At 38.9% G+C, this 19527-nt stretch overlaps 1 protein-coding gene across 4 annotated transcripts in view; it reads left to right on the top strand.

The window, feature by feature from the left end:
* The window catches only part of GlcT (ceramide glucosyltransferase), a 61608-nt gene that overhangs the window by 10049 nt on the left and 32032 nt on the right, over positions 1-19527 (top strand). For all 4 annotated transcript variants that reach the window (XM_017613700.1, XM_017613698.1, XM_017613699.1 and 1 more), the window contains exons 3-5: positions 5774-5915; positions 5974-6178; positions 6243-6355. In XM_017613700.1, coding sequence (XP_017469189.1) covers positions 5774-5915; positions 5974-6178; positions 6243-6355 — 460 coding nt within the window. The remainder of the gene's footprint in view (positions 1-5773; positions 5916-5973; positions 6179-6242; positions 6356-19527) is intronic.

Genomic DNA, 19527 nt, shown 5'->3' with positions numbered 1-19527 from the left:
AAAGTAGATTTAGTTAATTTAATGACGAATTTTATGTGAGTATTTTTTGTGTTCAATAACTCAGATGTTCTTTTGCAATTTTTATATGTACTTATGTATATGTATGTGTATTTGTTCCTTTACTTACTATCATACACGATTGAGAGAATACTTACAAAGGTTGCGCCGATCTCGGACCGCTATTCCTCTCTTAACGAATTTGACAGAATCGTTGTTTGCATGACGTCACACTGGTGCAACTTGTTTACGTTTTCCTTGCAACATTTTTTCTTCTTCTTCCATTCTTGCTCACGTTTTGGCATTTCTCTCTCGCAATTGCACCAGTGTGACGTCACACACAAGTTATTCTCAAAAATCCTCTCTGATCGGCGCAATCTTGTATTCTATCATTCTTGACTATCATATATATATGTATGTATTTATGTTTTTGTAACAGATAATAAAATAAACACGCCCCTGAAGATGCTAAGAAGATTAGCGAAACGTTGGGCCGTAAGTGAAATAACGTCGTTTTATTTACACTAAAAGAACAGATCAGACAAGCCTATCACAAGCTAAAAAAATTTTCACAAAAACAAGTTGATTTTCTTGTATATTTTTCTTTAATAAAGAGTAGAATATATTTTAAACTGACATTTAATAATTGCGAATTTTTACAAACGTAAGTTATTTTGTTTTGGGGTCCCACAGACGTATACAAGTACTTGCTGGCTGCGTGAAAATTACGTAAGCGTAGTGGTCAAAACCCATCCATCGCACTGTGGATAATTTTGCCCATTTTCGTGGCTAAAATTAATTATGGCCAAACAAGCAGATTATTTAACAAAAAATAATTTTCTTTTTGATTGGAATTCGATTTCCCACATTTTAGCAAAAAAAAACCTGAACCCTTGACGACTGATGGGTCATAAGGGGTCACTTTTAATTTTGGGGGTTTAATGAAGAAGTTTGAATGCAGTTTTGTTTTTAATATTTATATTGACGAAAAACATCCAGCTAGTTACAAATGCAATTTATCGAGTGGCTAATTTCGAACCACATTGCCAAATTATATTTATTTCAATTGAAAATTAGTATTATTTTTCATTGCGTTCGGTTAACCCCAGTAAAATTTTGCGCTTAATATTTTAGTGGAAATTTTAACCATCCATAATCCATTTTTTATACAGTGGGCCAAAAAGGCCCGTTCTGGTGGGAGTTGATAAGTTAAACTGTTGGAAAAAAATATACCACCCTTGTTTTGGATCTAAAACCCGCAAAAAATCGTAAGAACTCTGTAATATAACATAACGGTAGATAAGATTATTACTAAAATTTACTTAACTTTAAATTTTTTTTATTTCTTTAAATTTAAATAGTACATAAGGATCTGTATACAACATAGAGAACCATGTATGTGTGTATGTATGTATGTTCCTCAGACCTTCTTCTGTTCGCCCATCCATCAGCGCCAGGCACTCAAGTAGGAATTAAGAATATTTAAATTTAAAACTAATTCAAGAACTAATTAAGTAGTATTATCCGAATTGGCATGGCGAATGCCTAACGTTGATGAGGTGACATGATAAGATCAGTAGCCTCATGGCTCTTTGGAATCAACCTTATGACCACGCCGCGCAGTGCTTCGACTATATGGAGGCAGGTGGAAATAATAGTTAACCTGCACCGCTAAAACTTTACATGCGCTCAATTTTTTACTTAGAAATAAGGAATTATGAAATGTGGTAAAGATGGGATAATTGCCACGCCCTCCACTCTAATGGGCGGTAACATTAAATTCCATCGGTAATCCTTACTAATATTATAAATCCGTAAGTGAGTTTGTTTGTTTGCTACGCTTTCACTCTTTAACTACTCAACCGATCATCATGAACTTTTGTACACTGCTGTTATTTAGCCCCACTTAAAATATAGGATAAATTTAATCTCGATTAGACAAGGGGGCGTGGCACCTCCCATACAAACGGAATATTTCATACTGCATTTCTCGGGAAATATTTTTGATAGATTACTGGACCTTGGTATGGAGAAGAGCTGCCACCTTTTAAAAAAAATCAAATTCAACTGTAATTTAGAGAGTTATTTATTTGAAATTTGTATTAAACAAGTAATTTTTAGCAAAAAAAACCGACTTCACCTCTCATATAAAAATATATATATATATATATATATATATCTCATGATCCACTGATCGGATCTTAGCCAGATCAGTATGGGACCACCTCTGAGACACTACCTTTTCGATGCAAAAAAAATTATCGAAATCGGTTATGCAGTAACATACATAAAAAAAAAAAATAAAATATTCCGACGAACTGATAACCTCCTCCTTGTTTGGAAGTTGGTTAAAAATGGATGTCACGAGGCTTAAAAAGCTGTAGTTCGAATATATTTTGAAAAGGGTTGCCACCTATTTGAAAAGTCAAATTTAAATTAATTATACGCAAGCTATCTCAAGAATCAAAATATGGTTGTCTAACCAAATACATACTGTTAAGAAACCTTTAGTTTAAAAGTTTTGAATAAGATTTAAATCTTTCGCAAGGGCTGCCACCTTTTTAAAAATTAAATTCAAAAATTAAATATTACAGTAAAAGGCGCTCAATGGTTCTGCCGGTTGATTTCTCGATGGTGATTTCAGATTTTTCTCCATGACTATAAGATTGATTTGATATATTGGTGTACCAAGTTCCGGTATTCTACCATGAACACTTCCAGAGATATACAGTAAGAAAAATCGGCTTGTATAGGAGGTGCCACGCCTTTATATGTCGAAATTTTTTCAGCCTATAACCATCCTTGGGACGTCTGAAGTAGGTGTCCCGAAATTAATGGGCTTCATTTCAAAACTACACGTAAGAGGTTTCCACCTGTTTAAAATCTCAAATTGAGTTCAGGGGATAAGTTAATTGAAAAAGTATGACAAGTGAGAAGTTTAAGAAAGTTTTTGTTTGAAAATATTTTGAAACAAATTTTAAACCTTCTGTTTTTTAATTGAGTCTTCTTGAAATAAATTTTACTCAATGTATCACGTAGAAATTACACTCAGCGAAGCGGGTGAGGGCGATCTAGTCACTTATATTTTTAATAATAATCTTTAGCATCTACATTTTCTTGTAAATTTTTTTATAAAAAAAGCAAAATACCAAATAATAGATACCTTCACCTGAATATTCCATGACACGAAACAATTGATAACAGTTGAAAAAGAAACGCTTGCTTTAATGGGTTCAGCGCCAAAGACAACTAAACTGATTAGTTTAGTCGGTATCGCGCCGATTCCTGTACATTTTTTTTGGAAATGTGTCGTTCGTAGAGAGGGGAAATGAGTAAATGATGTGAAATTTTGTTTTTATGACTTTAACTTTTCCTTCTCTATACCGAACCGTTTCTTTCATCAACTGTCACTATGACTTTTTTCACCTGCCTCCATATAGTCGATACACTGTGCACCGCCGCCGCAAAGCCTGTCTGGGTAAACCTCTAATTAACATAACGGTTGTTTAAAACAGCTTAAAGGAATCGAGATAGATATAGACATACACTGATGGCAAAACCGGGACAGTAATACATAATATGAATTTTCCTGCGATATATTCGCAATATATGAAGACTTTTGTAATCTAGTTTCGGATTTCACATTTCCAATGTTTATTCCATCAGAAAGCCATAAAAACAATAATTAATACAAGCAGATAAAAAAGAAAATTGTAAAAAAAGTAGCAACCAGTTTTGCACCCGATAGAAAATTTTACCATTTGTTTGACTTAATAAATTGGCCAGAACTAATTTTAATATTTACCTTTTATGGCCATATTGGGATACTTTTGCACAGTTTTTGATGAAATCCGCTGAGATTGCGTACCGGGTTTCCCCAACGCCATGCCCAAGGTCTTGCATGCGATTGGATGAATTTTCGCAATTGAACAGTGGCATTTTCACACAATTCCTTAAGTTTTCTGTCGGACTCAAATATGGGATTTACGCAGGGTGATTATAAAAACTTGGGATTTATATATATTTGGTCGAAACCGGAAGTCGGTAATACCACTCCCGGATTTAGTAGGTAAAATTTTTGCGGGTTTTCAATATAAAACATTTCCTCCATTTTAAAGGGGATGTACGTGTGGTCTAGGACACCCTGTATATATCAAAATACTCAGAACGAAAAGAGAAATCGATTAAACCATGTCTGTCTGTCCGTTCGTGCCTCGGCCCGTCTGTGCACTCGAGGAAAAACTGCGATATGTTAACGAAACTTGGTGCGTGTATTGAAAATGGGTAAAATAGCGCGATAACCACGCCTACCTCTCATATAAAGGTAGTTTGCAGAAATACAAAATTGCGATATTTTAGTAACTACTTAACTTGGGGGAAATATGAATTTTATACTTTTTTGGAAAGGAAAATGGCCGTAGCCACTCCCACTTATGGTTACATTTATATATCTCGGTAACCGCTCTACCAATTTCTACCAAACCTGGCGCAGTTGTTGACCTTGGCAAAATATAACGGTTGGAAATTTTTTAAATCGCATTTTTTAAAGCTAATTTACTCAAAGTGGACGTTTGGAATATTTCTTTAGCAGAAAATACGATTATAATATTTTTTTTTTTTAATGGGCGTGACTCACCCACTTATGACCACATACATACATATGTGGATCCCGGTAACCGTTCAATTGGTATCACACTAGATACAATTATTGGACAATTGGTACCATACTAGATACAATTATTGTACTTGACACAGAAAAGCAATATATACGATTTTTTTAAATGGGACTAAAATTACGCCCACTTTTCATATAACGGTAAATTTTAGAAATGCGGAAACTTCGAAATTTAAGGACGCTAATTTACTCAAATAACATTTTTATGGAATTTTGGAAAACAGGCGGTGTACCGCCAACTTATGTATAACTATATAAGTTATAAGGGCCTAGGTTCAAGCCTGATCAAAGCGAAATCGCAAAACAAAATAGAAAAAAAATTTTCTTAACAGCGATCGCCCCTCGGCAGGCAAAGGCAAACCTCCGAGTGTATTTTTGCTATTTTACAGCTTCTCATAAAAATGCAATCGCCGTTCGGAGTCGGCGTAAAACTGTCCCTTTTGTGTGACAACATCAAGGCGTACGCCACAAATCGGAGGAGAAGCTCGGCCAAACACTAACATATGTGTAAGTCTAACTGCCCGTAATATCGAAAATGTTTGAAATAGGGGTAAAGGCCCCCTGCTTATAAGACAACACAATTCGCCATACACCATACAGACTTTAAAACCAATTTCACATTTTAAAGAATTTCAACAGAAATTGCTTAGTTTTCTCCATTTTTCTCCGCGCACGTCTACACACCATAAAAATTAATCAAGTGTAACGAAATTTCACCACCCATAACACACACGGTTTGTGCATCGGCAACCAAAATTAACATATTTGGATTTTACACAGACGTCTGTGCAGACAAAACGGCGAGCATAGACTTTTTTACTTGCATAATTTTTTCCCTTTGAAAATTTAAACTAAACTTAAAATGAGAATATCTTGGAGAAAATTACCTTATATATAAAAACGGTATCCAGATTCATAATCTACGATCCAAAATTAAGTTTTCGAGTCTCCGGGTTTTTTGTGTATGTAATTTTAGCATTATTATACTATATTTAGTTCTAATACTTGGGTTTTTACTTAAAGCGGAATTTTTTTTTAGTAAACCTTGGCGACTTCAGTAACTACTATTGCTTTTAAAAACTGTCTCTTTTATCTTTATAGAAAATTTAAACTTCACAAGAAATCGTGCAATTATCCAAATGAAACCCCGCTGCCTGCAGTATCTATTCTAAAACCACTCATGGGAACTGACCCAAATTTGGAGCATAATCTTGAGTCATTTTTTAAAATGGATTACCCAATGGTATGTTTCAAATACAGCATGTATCGCAAATGAAAGTGTAATATTTTTCATCTTTTAGTATGAGTTGTTATTTTGTATAGAAGATAGCGTTGACCCAGCTATTAATATTGTACAAAGTTTAATGACGAAATATCCTCAAGTGGACGCCTCATTGTACATGGGTGGTTCGAAGGTTGGTATTAATCCAAAAATTAATAATATGCAGCCTGGTTATGCAGCTGCTAAATATGAGCTGATTATGATATCGGATAGCGGCATTAAAAGTAATTTACCTATAATATTAAAAACCACGCATATAGACATCGAGTTGTCTTATTTTTGTTTCAGTGAAGAATGATACTCTCCTTGATATGGTAAATAATATGACAGACAAGTATGCGCTTGTACATCAAATGCCGTTTACATGCGACCGCGAAGGCTTTGCTGCTACTTTTGAAAAGGTAAACCACATTTTAATCTAGTTACATCTTATATTTTCGATGCCAAGTTGTGATTAGCTTTAGTTCGTTGGTCTGACCATTTATTCAATGGTGATAAATGAAATAAACTCGCCGTTAATACGCATTGCATACCCTTAGGCGCAAAACTTTTCTTCCTACTAAATTATGTCGCTTTGCGCAAATGCACGGTAGTAAAGAGTTAATTAAAAAAACGGAGGTAAAATATTTTAATATATCAAAAAGTAGAAAATAATTTTTTATAGACTCATAGAATTTGTCTTGATAAGTTTTATTTTAAATTTTAACAATAGTAAATGCGAACAATTTGAGGAGATTTAATATGAACAACGTTGGGCGCATGTAATAGACTTAAATGGATATATAAAGTGATGAAATCAACCGCTTAAAATGGATCTCAAAATAGCTTGCGCAATAGAAATTTTAGGTCTAAGCCAGAGGCAGGCATTTTTTGATTTTCCAAACACATGTAATTGGGCTTCAAAATGCTGCTTGCTGCGACGTCGACACATGTATACTATCATCGCCTTCGTGTGTCTTACGATAATTGACGATTGACTGATGCTTCGCTGGTATTTCGGCAAAGCAAATCAAATCAGTTGCTGTTGAGAGTGTTCGGACGCCAAAAAGTTTTCTTAGTGGTATATAAGCAGAAAAATTGTGGTACATTCCAAAACAATGTGGTAGATTAAAATAAATAAATGTTTAAATATTTTATATGTACTTATGGTCAGCTGATTAAGTTAAGTGACATGTTGACCAGCTTTGGCTATTTACATTTTTTGTTTATTTATTGTTTATCTCTTTTTTGCTGACGGTGCTAGTCATTTTCTTCCATATAAAAGAAAATGCCAATCATTGAAAATTAACACGATTTCTTAGCGCTCGAAATTTGCACTTTGAGCTACTAAATTTTAATGGGCTATAAAACTGCATACGTAAAACTTTTCTAGAAATTCTAAATAAAAAGCCAAAGCGACAGAATAAGATGCATTTTTTTAGAAATGATCTATCATTTTTTGATAGAGAATCATTTTATGATAGATATTGATAATTTTCGGCCGCTGTGGTGTAGTGGTAAGCAGTGCGCGCTTCCACTCCGCAGCACCTGGGTTCAGACCCTGGTCAAAGCAACATCGCAAAAAAAATAAAAAAAAAGGTTTTTTCTTAACAGCGGTCGTCCCTCGGCAGGCAATGGCAAACCTCCGAGTGTTTTTCTGCCATGAAAAACAGCTTCTCATAAAAATAAAATCGCCGTACGGAGTCGGCGTAAAACTGTAGGTGCCTCCGCTTTGTGTGACAACATCGAGGCGCACGCCACAAGTCGGAGGAGAAGCTCGGCCAAACACTAACATATGGGTGTTTCCAGCGGAAGGTCCACCACGACAAAAAAAATAAAAGTTTTATATCTAACGTATTTACGGGCCGATTTGTCTGCTTTTTAAAATATATACTGGCTATGTAAGTAGAATCATCTTTGCATAAAATGGTCTTCCTAGGTGGTGCCAAGGTCGAGATATTTCGAAAAACCGTATTTATGGTCTAATTTGGTTCGAATTTGGCGTATGTGGTTGAAACATAATAAATCATAGATTTCTAATAAATTGACCCTGAATTGGCGCTGAAGTCAAAATATAAAGTATATTCTACATAAAATACATGTTTTATTTGCGTTAAAAATTCATTTAAAAGCAATATTAACAAAAATATAACGATGGAAATTTATGTCACGTGACGCCACGTCACGTCACGTTTCACACTTGGGGTTGTAAAAGAGAATTGAAACAATTTGCATTAATTCAAAAAACTCTAAAAACAACTAGAATTGCTCCAAATCATATTAAAATAAGTTTCATGAAAATAGCCATCCACAATTCGCAGAGTTTTGCGATTTTGTAAGAAAAGAAAAAATCAACTTCCATTTTTTGTCACGTAACGACACTCTCTTTAAATGCTTATATTTCAGGACCAAGCAGTTCGATTGATTTCATTTTTCGGTTAAATATAGAGCTAATTATGTGCTATACAATGGCCCAAAAAAGTTAAAGAAAACAAATGGTATTCCTTTTTTGTATCACATTGAAATCGTACGACTGCCACGTGCGCCACCATGTGAATGCCCATATGTGTAATTTTCGTGCTGATGTATATTACTTTCACCAACCCTAAATTGAATGAAGAACGCTGCTTTTTTTCGAAAAGCTTCTTCGCTCACCCTCTTTCACCTTTTCAAAACGACTATGACACAGTTTGTAATGTCTTTTTAAACAAGACATAACATTGTGACTCATAACGCGAAAGCAAATCGCGCATTGCGCACACTCATCCATGTTTTCTATGCAAGAAAAATGTATTTGAATAGTTTCGCAAGGAAGTCTCAGCAGCAACTGATTTGATTTGCTTTGCCGAAGTGCTAGCAAAGCATCAGTCAATCGTCAATTATCGTAAGACGCACGAAGACGATCTTATCCAGTGTTGCCGCGAAGCTTTTTTAGTGGTAGCCAAATTCCTTTATAAAAGGGCTAAAAAAGAGCTAAAAAAAGTCGTTGTGGCTAAAAATGGTAGCTAAAATTTTTTACTTACATATACATATATAAGTATACACGCAAACATTTTAAATAAGCAATGGTATAGAAAAACAATGAACACTGGGTAAAAAGCTAAACCTTTTTGTATAAAAGGGGAAATATACGACACCAACTTGCTGGCTCCATCAAGTGATTGTACCATCAGGCTCGAAGCAATAACTTACCAGCATGGTGGTACAATATTTATTTATTTACAAATGAGGTCGAAGAAAGATCGAAATGATTAGAGCCGAAATTTCACAAATTTTCTACCATTTTGTTAAACATTGTTTTTTTGTTTTAATTCACAACTGCAATATCGCGAACTTAATCTTCCACAAACACGGCTTTGACTGATATAGTGCAGGAAATTTCCGCTCAAATACTCTTTACTTAGAAAATTTAGCTAATTTCACCACTAACGACACCAGCATGCTGGTACGATCATAAAATTTTCAAATACTTTTTGAAGTCGCACCAGCAGCTGGTACAATCACACCACAAAAACATACACGGTCAATCGACATGATGGGCCATTTAACAAATTAAGCATATTAAGGAACTATATTGCAGTATGTATGTATAAAAACGTAAGGAACATACAATATATATATGTATATTTCTTAGTTTAAAAATTCATCTCCTCTTTTTTTTTGGTTGTTTGTGTTTCCGACAGGGTAGGAGTATGATGTATTGTTGTCGAACGAAAAATGACACTGAAGATGGCACAACGCCGAAACCGGTTTGTCTCCAAACCAAATTTGATAAGGGATGACGGAAAATCGTTCCACAATACATCAATTCATCTCCTACTTAAATGAGAAAAATGAAACCAAATTAAGCATATACAACTTTTTCACGACATGTATGAATAAATTCTTTTAAGGGCTAAAAAAGGGCTAGGGGCAATTTTAAATTTACGTGGCCACAAAAAGTATGTGGTAGCTAAATCTAGCCACCAAAGTGCTAAAACGGCAACACTGATCATATCATCAATGTGTCGACGTCGCAGCAAGCAATGTTGTTTTTTGTTGTAGAAAATACCCATTCATTAATGCGCAAATGAACAAATTAAAAAAAGAAGTTTCAAGATCTGAAAGTTTTTTAGCTTACGGTGGTAGAAGTAGTAGAAATGTAATTTAGCAAAAAAAAGTGTTATCTATTCCACAAACGTGGGAACATCCGAGCACTGGCTGTTGAGCAAAACTTCGCTGCTTCGCACACAAGCGCATGTATGAGATAGTGAGTGCCCACCTCTGGTCTAAGCACACGATATAAAATTTCATTGCACGGTATAGAGTTTAAATCTTGAATAAAAGAAATCATATCATAGTCTGGTCTATTCTTCGCTGTAAATTTTTTAAACCCTTTTCCCATTCCGCGCAGACTCGATACCGGAAAATTTTGTTACCCTCTTATAAGCTGATAAGTTAATAAGATAGGAAAATAACGACATAGTAAGATTGTGTATTAAAAAGTTATTTCTTTGACTTATTTTCTACTTTTGAACGATATTCTGGTTTTGTATTATATGAAACAGACATTTTATTTATTGTCTCTTTCAACATACATATGATGTTGCGGCGAATTGCGTGTGAAACTCGTCTTTGTTCCAAATTAAAAGCGTTTGATAAACATTAAATTCAATTGTCTTTATTCACTAACAATAGCGCTAAATTTGTACAATAATTATTGCGGGTAAAGCGTTAGATAAAAACTACGAAATATTAAGCGGGTGAACTTCGCGGAGATTGCGGAAAAACGATGCTTAGCGAGCGGGTATTAACAACGAGTGAGTATAAATGTGCAAAAATGTACAAAACAAGAAGGGCATAACAAAAAGAACGTCAAAGTCGTTAACCCGTATGCGCTTACATTGCTGACATTAACCATTATGTGATCATACACTAATAAACTTAAGAAAATGCATACATGAACTCAACATACCGCCGCGCTTGAACTACCTTGATACGTTCAATATAAAAGTTACAAATGCATAAACAATTTAATACTGGCAAAATTTCAAATGAAAATTATAGATAAGTTGCTATATACTAGACTTCTTCATGAAATATATCTCCTTTCGTTGGTAAGAGGCAGAGCTTAACTATGGGCCGAACTAGTTCGCCTTGCGGTGTCTTCAACGTAACCACTCTTACGCGCCCATCAGCACCAGGATGGCATTTAGTAACTCTTGCCAGCGTCCACTTCGTCGGAGGAGTAGGCTCGTTGCAGACCGCAACCACATCACCTTCTACGATGTTGCGCGAAGAACGAAACCACTTGGTGCGACGCTGTAGACTGACGAGATACTCGTCTCTCCAACGCCGCCAGAAATGTCGCCTCATGGCAGAAATAGTTTGCCACCGCTGACGAAGATTTCCACAGAACCCTTGACCCTCAGGTTCTGGGATTGACTTTAGTGGTTCGCCAGTAATAAAATGACCAGGAGTTAGGACTTCTAAGTCATCAGCAGCTGCAGAGTTGTCACAGAGCGGGCGGGAGTTTACGCAGGCCTCTACTTCAGTCAACAGCGTGTTGAACTCTTCATAGGACAGTAGAGTTGCACCCAGTACGCGTTTCAGGTGATACTTAATGCGCTTGACGCCTGTTTCCCAGTATCCACCCATATGAGGTGCAGACGGAGGGTTGAAACGCCACTCGATGTTTGAGTCGGCAAAGAACGAACGTAGTTTAGCATCTGCCATGCACCGCTGGAATGCAATTCGAAGTTCTTTCTCAGCGCCGACGAAATTCGTGCCGTTGTCAGACGACATGACTCTGCAGTAGCCCCGGCGGCTTATGAATCTTTTGAGCGCATTCAGAAACGCTGGTGTTGACAGGTCTCCAACAAACTCCAAGTGCATGGCACCAGTGCACATGCATACAAATGAGCAAATGTAGCCCTTGGTCGCCTTCGCTCCTCTACCATGGGTGAACTTATATAAGTAAGGTCCAGCGAAGTCGACAGCGGTGCGGGTAAAGCAACGAGCGTAGGTGGTACGAGTTGCAGGTAAATCTCCCATAGATTGTGTGGCGAGATTGCGGTTTAAACGGGTGCATTTCACGCATTTATGATATATGCTACGTATAAGGCTGCGAGCACCAATAAGCCAGTATCGGCGTTGCAAGACGGTCTGCATAATGCGGGGTCCAGAGTGTAACGTGAACTCGTGAATATCGTGGACGATTAATTTTGCAAGCGGAGAGTTTTTTGGTAGGATGGCTGGGTGCCTTACATCAGGAGTAACTGCAGCATGCTTCAAACGACCTCCAACACGCAAGACGTTTTTCTCATCGAGGTATGGCTGCAAGCGCAAAAGACTGCTGCGAAGCGGGATTGGCCTTTTTGCGCTGCAAAGAGAGATTTCGTTAGAAAAATAGAATGATTGGGTATACCTGATCAGGCGCAGTTCAGCTTCGGATAACTCTTGACAACTCGGAGGACCGAATCGCCTAGCAGCATTGAGCCGAGTATTCACTCGAGCGTTGACAAAGAACCTTAGCACGTAAGCGATGACACGGCGCAGTTTGGAAAACGACGAATACTTCAGCATTATAGGCCAGTGCTCGTTTGAGCTCGTAACATGAGCAACGACTTTGCTTCGAACGCCTATCTCGGTTGTGTGCTGTTTAGACGAGGTTTGTTTCCAGAACTGGTCAGTGCTCTTCAAGAATTCGGGGCCCGTCCACCACAGTTGTTGATGCTGCAGCTCAGATGGAGTTATACCTCTCGAGGCACAATCGGCTGGATTCAGTTCCGAGCGGACATGGTTCCAACACTCAGGAGGAAGAATTTCCTGAATGTCAGCGACCCGATTGGCGATGAACGTCAGCCATTTGCTAGGATGCGCTTGTATCCACGCCAACGTGATTGTGGAGTCCGTCCAGGCATACAGCGGATAGCGGAGATCGTCCCAACTGTGTAACACGCTTTGCACCAACTTAGCAGCGAGATGCGCAGCGCATAGTTCTAGACGGGGCAGCGTTGTTGTTTTAAGCGGCGCTACTTTGGACTTCGACGAGATCAGCGCAACAGTGACCCGGCCGTCGGGTTGCAAGGTGCGCGCGTACATAACGGCGGCGTAAGCTCGTTCGGACGCGTCAGCAAAGATATGCAGCTCAGTGAGTGATCCAGTTGCACCTGAGCCAATCCAGCGAGTTACCTTCAAGTTCGAAAGAAGTTGCAGCTCCGAGCGATGTGCTAACCACTTCATTGCAGTAGAGTCAGGAATGACGTCATCCCAACCAACATTGTTACGCCAAATCTCCTGGAACCACATTTTCGATCTTATCGTCGCTGGAGCGAGCAGTCCCAGAGGATCGAAAAGCGTGCTAGCATCAGATAGAAAGGTTCTCTTCGTTAAAATAGCGGGTGGCTTCTTCAAATTAACCACGAACGTTAGGTAATCCTTTGCTGTATTCCACACTAGACCCAAAGCGTGGACATTCTCACCGTCGACTAAGTAGTGAGATATTGTTTTCGATGCATTTGATATTTTTTCGCAAAGTTCCGCACAATTCGATGCCCACTTTCGAAGCTCGAAGCCACCTTCTTTCAGGATTTCGGAGACATTTTGCTGTAAAAGTAGCAGCTCTTCTTTGGACGATGTACCAGTGATGAGATCGTCCATGTAAAAGTCTTTGTGGATGACAGCAGAAGCTTTCTCACAAATGTGCGAATATTTTGCGGTTTGTTGTAGCGATCTCACAGCTAGATGAGACGCGGCTGCCACGCCGTAAGTTACGCGCAGCATACGATAGTCTTGTATGGGTAAACTCGGATCTCGACGCCATACAATTCGCTGTAGATCAATGTGCTTCGGTGCTACGCATATTTGGCGGTACATTTTCGCAATGTCCGCGGTCAGTGCATAGCGATGCGTTCTAAAACGCGTTAAAATTGAAAATAAGTCCTGCTGCAGTTGAGGACCGACAAATAATGCGTCGTTCAGCGAATTTCCGGTGGCCGTTTTAGCCGACGCGTTGAAAACGACCCTCAGCTTAGTGGTAACGCTCGAATCCTTTACAACGGCATGATGCGGCATGTAAAACATTTGATTCGTTGATTCTGGTGCGAGCTCCATATGATTCATGTCGAGAAGTTCCTGCATGAACTCATTGTAGCGTAGCCGCAGGTCGTCGTCCCGAGCAAGGCGCCTCTCGATGCGTAGTAGGCTTTGGACAGCATAACTTCGCGAATCGCCCAGAAGTACGTCGGTCTTCAGCGGCAGTTCAACTACAAAGCGACCGTCAGGTGCTCTTTGGTGCGTTGTTTCGAAGAGTTCTTCGCAGTGACGCTCTTCGTATGTGAGGTGGGTCTTTTGCGGAGCTTCTTCTAACTCCCACAGTCTAGTAAGAGCTCTATCCAACTGGACATCGCAGTGCAGCGACTGTAGGCGAGGTGCAGCAGGTTCTATTCCGTCGACGCTTCCAAATAGCGTCCAACCAAAGACAGTGCGCTGAGTCATCGGCGTACCAGGTGGACCCTTACGGACTTCTGAGCAAAGGAGCTGTTGCATGACGTCCATACCAACCAGAATGTCGATACGCCCGGGTTTCATGAACTGCGGATCGGCTAAGAATAAGCCTTGCACATGCGGCCACGCTAAAACTGACAAAGTCTGTGTGGGCAAGTCGCTTGTAATCTTGGGTAAGATTAACGCGTTGATAGGGAAGCATTCATCTAAACAATACGACGACAATGAAAGTAATACCTCACCTCTAGAGCGGCCTCCTTGCGACGAACCGATGCCAGTAATGGATACTGCGGACGCTTTTCGTGGTAGACCTAGACGTTGTACACATGCCTCAGTTACGAAGGACGCATGCGAGCCGGAATCAAACAGCAAGCGCGCGGTTTGCCAATGACCACAACAATCGCGGACTTTGACTAGGGCGGTAGCCAATAGCACAGTTCTGTCTTTTGGACGCGGCGGGTTGGAGCTAGCATTCAAATACGAGGATGTCCATGCAGCAGCGGAGCCTGTGGACGAGGCGATAGCGGATGAAGTGTTTGTGTTTGATTGTAGTGCGGCATTCGGTGCGAGAGGGGATGGCGTGACAGGAGACGCATTGTTGACAAAATGAGCGGTGGTTGTGACGTTAGTTGTAGAGGAGGCATTATGCAGCAGCGTGTGATGACGTTGCTGGCAGATCCTGCATGCAGAGGAGCTATTACATTTTGCCTTGTAATGACCGGAGCTTAAGCAGTTCGTACACACGCGCGCTTCTCTGACAAACTTCGATTTCGCGTTTGAGTCCAGGTTGCGAAACTTATCACAACTATATATTTTGTGAGGACCTTTACAATAGGTACAACCTGAGCTGTTTTGTTCCTGCACTGCGTGAAACACATTCGTGGACTTGCTCGCTGAAGTGGTTTTACCCTTGGTGGGTAGTGATGTTGACGACGAAAGCATGGCCAGAGACCGACACCTAACTTCCAAAAACGTGGACAGCTGCTCGAACGACGGAGGCTCATCACTGACGAGTGATAGCTCCCACTGTTTACGCGTCTCGAATGCTAATTTGTTTACTACTTCGTGTACCAACCAATCGTCCCAAAACTCTACTGGTCGACCTAAAGCCTTAAGTTCGCGTATGTGTTGTTGAAATGCGTCGATTACACTTTTTATTGTGTCAGCAGTATCACTAGTAGCCTTTTTAACATCGGCTATAGCTCTGAGATGCCCTTCCACTATTACCCGCATGACCTTATAGCGCGATTTCAAAAGGTCCCAAGCTTCATCGTAATTAGCGTCACATATTTTGAAGCCACTTATAATTTTTAACGCGTCACCTTTCAAACAACTACGGAGATAGTGCAGCTTTTGTCCGTGCGACAATGCGGCATTACTATCCACCAGCGAAGAAAATGCATCAAAAAACCAATCCATTCTGTGGAGTCACCCGAGAATGTAGGCATTTGAGCGGGCGAGGGGTGTGATTCGGTACGACACTTCTGTACGCGATTAAAATTGGCTAAAGCCGTAGAATACCAAGTCTCGGCTTGAATTCGCACATTTTCTTCGACCTCTGTATTATCACTTCCGCACGAGAGTTCTACCGCGTCATGAGCGGTATTGAAACGAGCCCACTGTTCGTTAAGGAGTTGCAGATAACTTTTTTAACACTTTCTGCGTCCATTAAAAATGCTTCGTCCGTGCTCTTAGCCATATATCGCTTAATGGCATTGAGCGCAGAATCGCGCGTTTTAACGAAGTTCGACATTTTTCGTTTTGCTTTTGACGAGTCGTTCGTAGGTCACAAATTTAATATTTGGCACTTGCAAAGGGCAATTGAAGGACGCGTTAGGTTTATAGAGGTTCTTAAGGTTAAATGAAGGACGACCGCACCAATGTAACAAACGAGTTAATGCGCTGAAATCGGCTCTATTTGTTTAAAATCCACGCACGGTATTTTTTAGCCATAAAGTAACTTGCCGTAATTGCAAGTTGCACTTTTGTGTTTAGCAGGGATCGCAATTATAGCTCTAGTATTTTGTTTTAGTTCACTTGAGGGTAGCACTCTGTTTTCTTTAGTTTTTATTTGCGGATTATACTAGAAAACTCTAGACTTTTTCTCGTACGTATGTATGTATGTACGTATATTTAATATTCATACAAACTAGCAAGCGGAATTAGCAAATCCGGACCGAAGGACCAGCAATGTTGCGGCGAATTGCGTGTGAAACTCGTCTTTCTTCCAAATTAAAAGCGTTTGATAAGCATTAAATTCAATTGTCTTTATTCACTAACAATAGCGCTAAATTTGTACAATAATTATTGCGGGTAAAGCGTTAGATAAAAACTACGAAATGTTAAGCGGGTGAACTTCGCGGAGATTGCGGAAAAACGATGCTTAGCGAGCGGGTATTAACAACGAGTGAGTATAAATGTGCAAAAATGTACAAAACAAGAAGGGCATAACAAAAAGAACGTCAAAGTCGTTAACCCGTATGCGCTTACATTGCTGACATTAACCATTATGTGATCATACACTAATAAACTTAAGAAAATGCATACATGAACTCAACATATGATCAGCAACTAAATTTATTTAAAGAAATGCATTCATGCATTTGAAAGTGTTGCAAGCTCAACTATTTTACATGATTGGCAACTCTAGACTTGTCTGGCATTAATTGCACGTATTCAGAAATATATGTTGAATGTTCACCAAATTGTGGTTTATCCATTTCCAGTATTGCCATATTGCTGGTGTTAGTACATAGTACTGACTATAATTACGGTGACCATCCGTCCTGTATTTCTTTTAATGTCCTGTATTTGTCCCGTATTCGGTATTTTGGCGCCTTAACAGCTCATAAAAATGACATGCCTATGAACCAGTTTTTATTTTTAAATCTGGACGATTATGATTCGAATCAAGGAGCAAATATGTAGATGGTCGCTGAAGTTATAATTTTGCGTAGAACAACTGGGTGTTTGTGGGTATGAATTAAAATTAGACATTAATGACTGTTATTAAATTTTCTAAAAGAAATTTCACTAGTATTTAGCTTTTTTTTTCAGTCACCGACTATCTCCTGTTGCGTACAGACGTGTTTAGTGCAAAATGCCAGTGCTAGTGTTTTCCCCAAATAAAAGCAAAATAAACAATAACAACTTAACAAACAAACAAAGCAATAGTAAATTGAGTTTGCTTCACACAGCATCCGTAGGTCATACGGTATTTTGTACCAATCTCAAGCCAGCAGTTATAGTATACTCAACACAACAAACGCTACATAATACATAAACACACCATCATGCAAATGGAACCTCCGGATAGGAGCCACAATAGGTTTTCGGTCCTAGAAGACCATGTGGATCGTCTAATCTCACCGTTCTACTACCCTACGTTACCTCAAAAACAAACAACGACGGATCACCCAAAATACCTAATAATGACTTCCACCAACAACGAATTAACAAAACTTAGCCCGTTTGTAATTAAAAAAGGCATTGATGCTAAATCCACTCAAACCGATCAAATTAAGTAACTAAGAGATGGTTCCATCCTGTTCCTAGCCCGGAATGCTAAAGTAGCTGAAAAGTTCTTACAAACGAAACATCTTTCCAATTTGTGTATAATCACTGTCACATTACACGAAAACCTCAACACAGTAAAAGGAGTTGTATACGCACCCTGCCTGATTAACTTCAACGGTAACGAAATCGTTGAAGAACTAAAAAGTCAAGGCGTAGCTAAAATTTACAAATTCATTCGTACACAAGACGGAAAAACAGTACCAACTGGAAAAATTGTAATTACATTTGATCTTTACCAATTGCCAAAAACTTTGGACGTAGCATGGTATAAAGTACGGGTAGATCCCTACTTTCCCAACCCCATGATATGCCGAAATTGTCAACACCTAGTGCACACAAAAAATCGTTGCTCGAAACCCACTACCTGCGAAGGTTGTAGCTTACCCCCACACTCGCCAGACACATCCACTCGTAACCAATGCGCCAACTGCGTCAATGAACACTCCTCGGACACAAACTGTCCGCGATTCAACCAAATGAAAGAAGTACTGCAAATAAAAACTATTTACAAATGCTCGATAGGCGAAGCCTACAAAAAATATAACGAAAAGAACACGCTAACACATAGCACAAAGTCCTATGCATCTAAAGCTAAAATATCTCCTCACCTTAATCACTCAACAGCACCAGCAAGCAAACCATCAGCTTCATCAACAGCTCCACCCAGTCACCACTTTCTAATCTTACCAAAGAACTCATTAACCACAACGAATACTATATCCCGAGATCAGAAACAAAATCACCGTCCGACGAAACTTAACTCTAAGGCTTAACCTAGTAAATTCAAATTTACAAGGCTACAAGCTCTCTCCATACAAATGATCAACAGATTCAATACTTTGCAATGGTACATAAAAGGTTTCGTTAACAATAATATTGATCTCGAATTAATCCGCAAGGAACACAACCCACATTTGATTGCCCTACAAGAAACACACTGTCCTATTGGCTTCAACCCTATTGCTCCAAAGAACTACACAGCATACTACAACAATAACTCACACACATACGCTAATCAAGGAGTCGGAATCTTGATTAAATCGAACATACCACACAAGCACACTCCAATTGCTTCTCCAAAATATAAGTATTGAAGTTACACTGAACTTAAATTTTTCAGTAATCTCCTTATATATATACTAGCTTATACCCCGCGCTTTTATACAAATATGAAAAATAATTTAATGATGTTAGATTTTATTTCTGTGCCCATTTCGTTATAGCTCGTTATTTTTTAAGCGAGTTAAGGTATTTAGGCCATTTAAAACTATGAAATTATAAAATCTCGTCTGCGCGCTAGGCATACGAAAGATATCAATCCCTCTAAGTTTACCTTAAAATGGTTCCAGGTATACGACGAGTAAACATGTAACCTTCTTGGAGGTGCCACGGCGGGTTCTAATATTTCCAACTCAAATTTAGTAACCTGGCCTTGATAAAATACCACTTCTCATTACTGTAGCAAATGCCTCAAGAGAGCTTTAGATTATAAGGCCGAACCCGGCTCTCCCTTTTCCATTAAATGACATTT

The sequence above is a fragment of the Rhagoletis zephyria genome, unplaced genomic scaffold (assembly GCF_001687245.7).
Source record: "Rhagoletis zephyria isolate East Lansing unplaced genomic scaffold, Rhagoletis_zephyria_1.1 Rzeph_scaffold_00705, whole genome shotgun sequence".
NCBI lineage: Eukaryota > Metazoa > Arthropoda > Insecta > Diptera > Tephritidae > Rhagoletis > Rhagoletis zephyria.
This window is presented reverse-complemented; position numbering and strand designations above follow the sequence as displayed.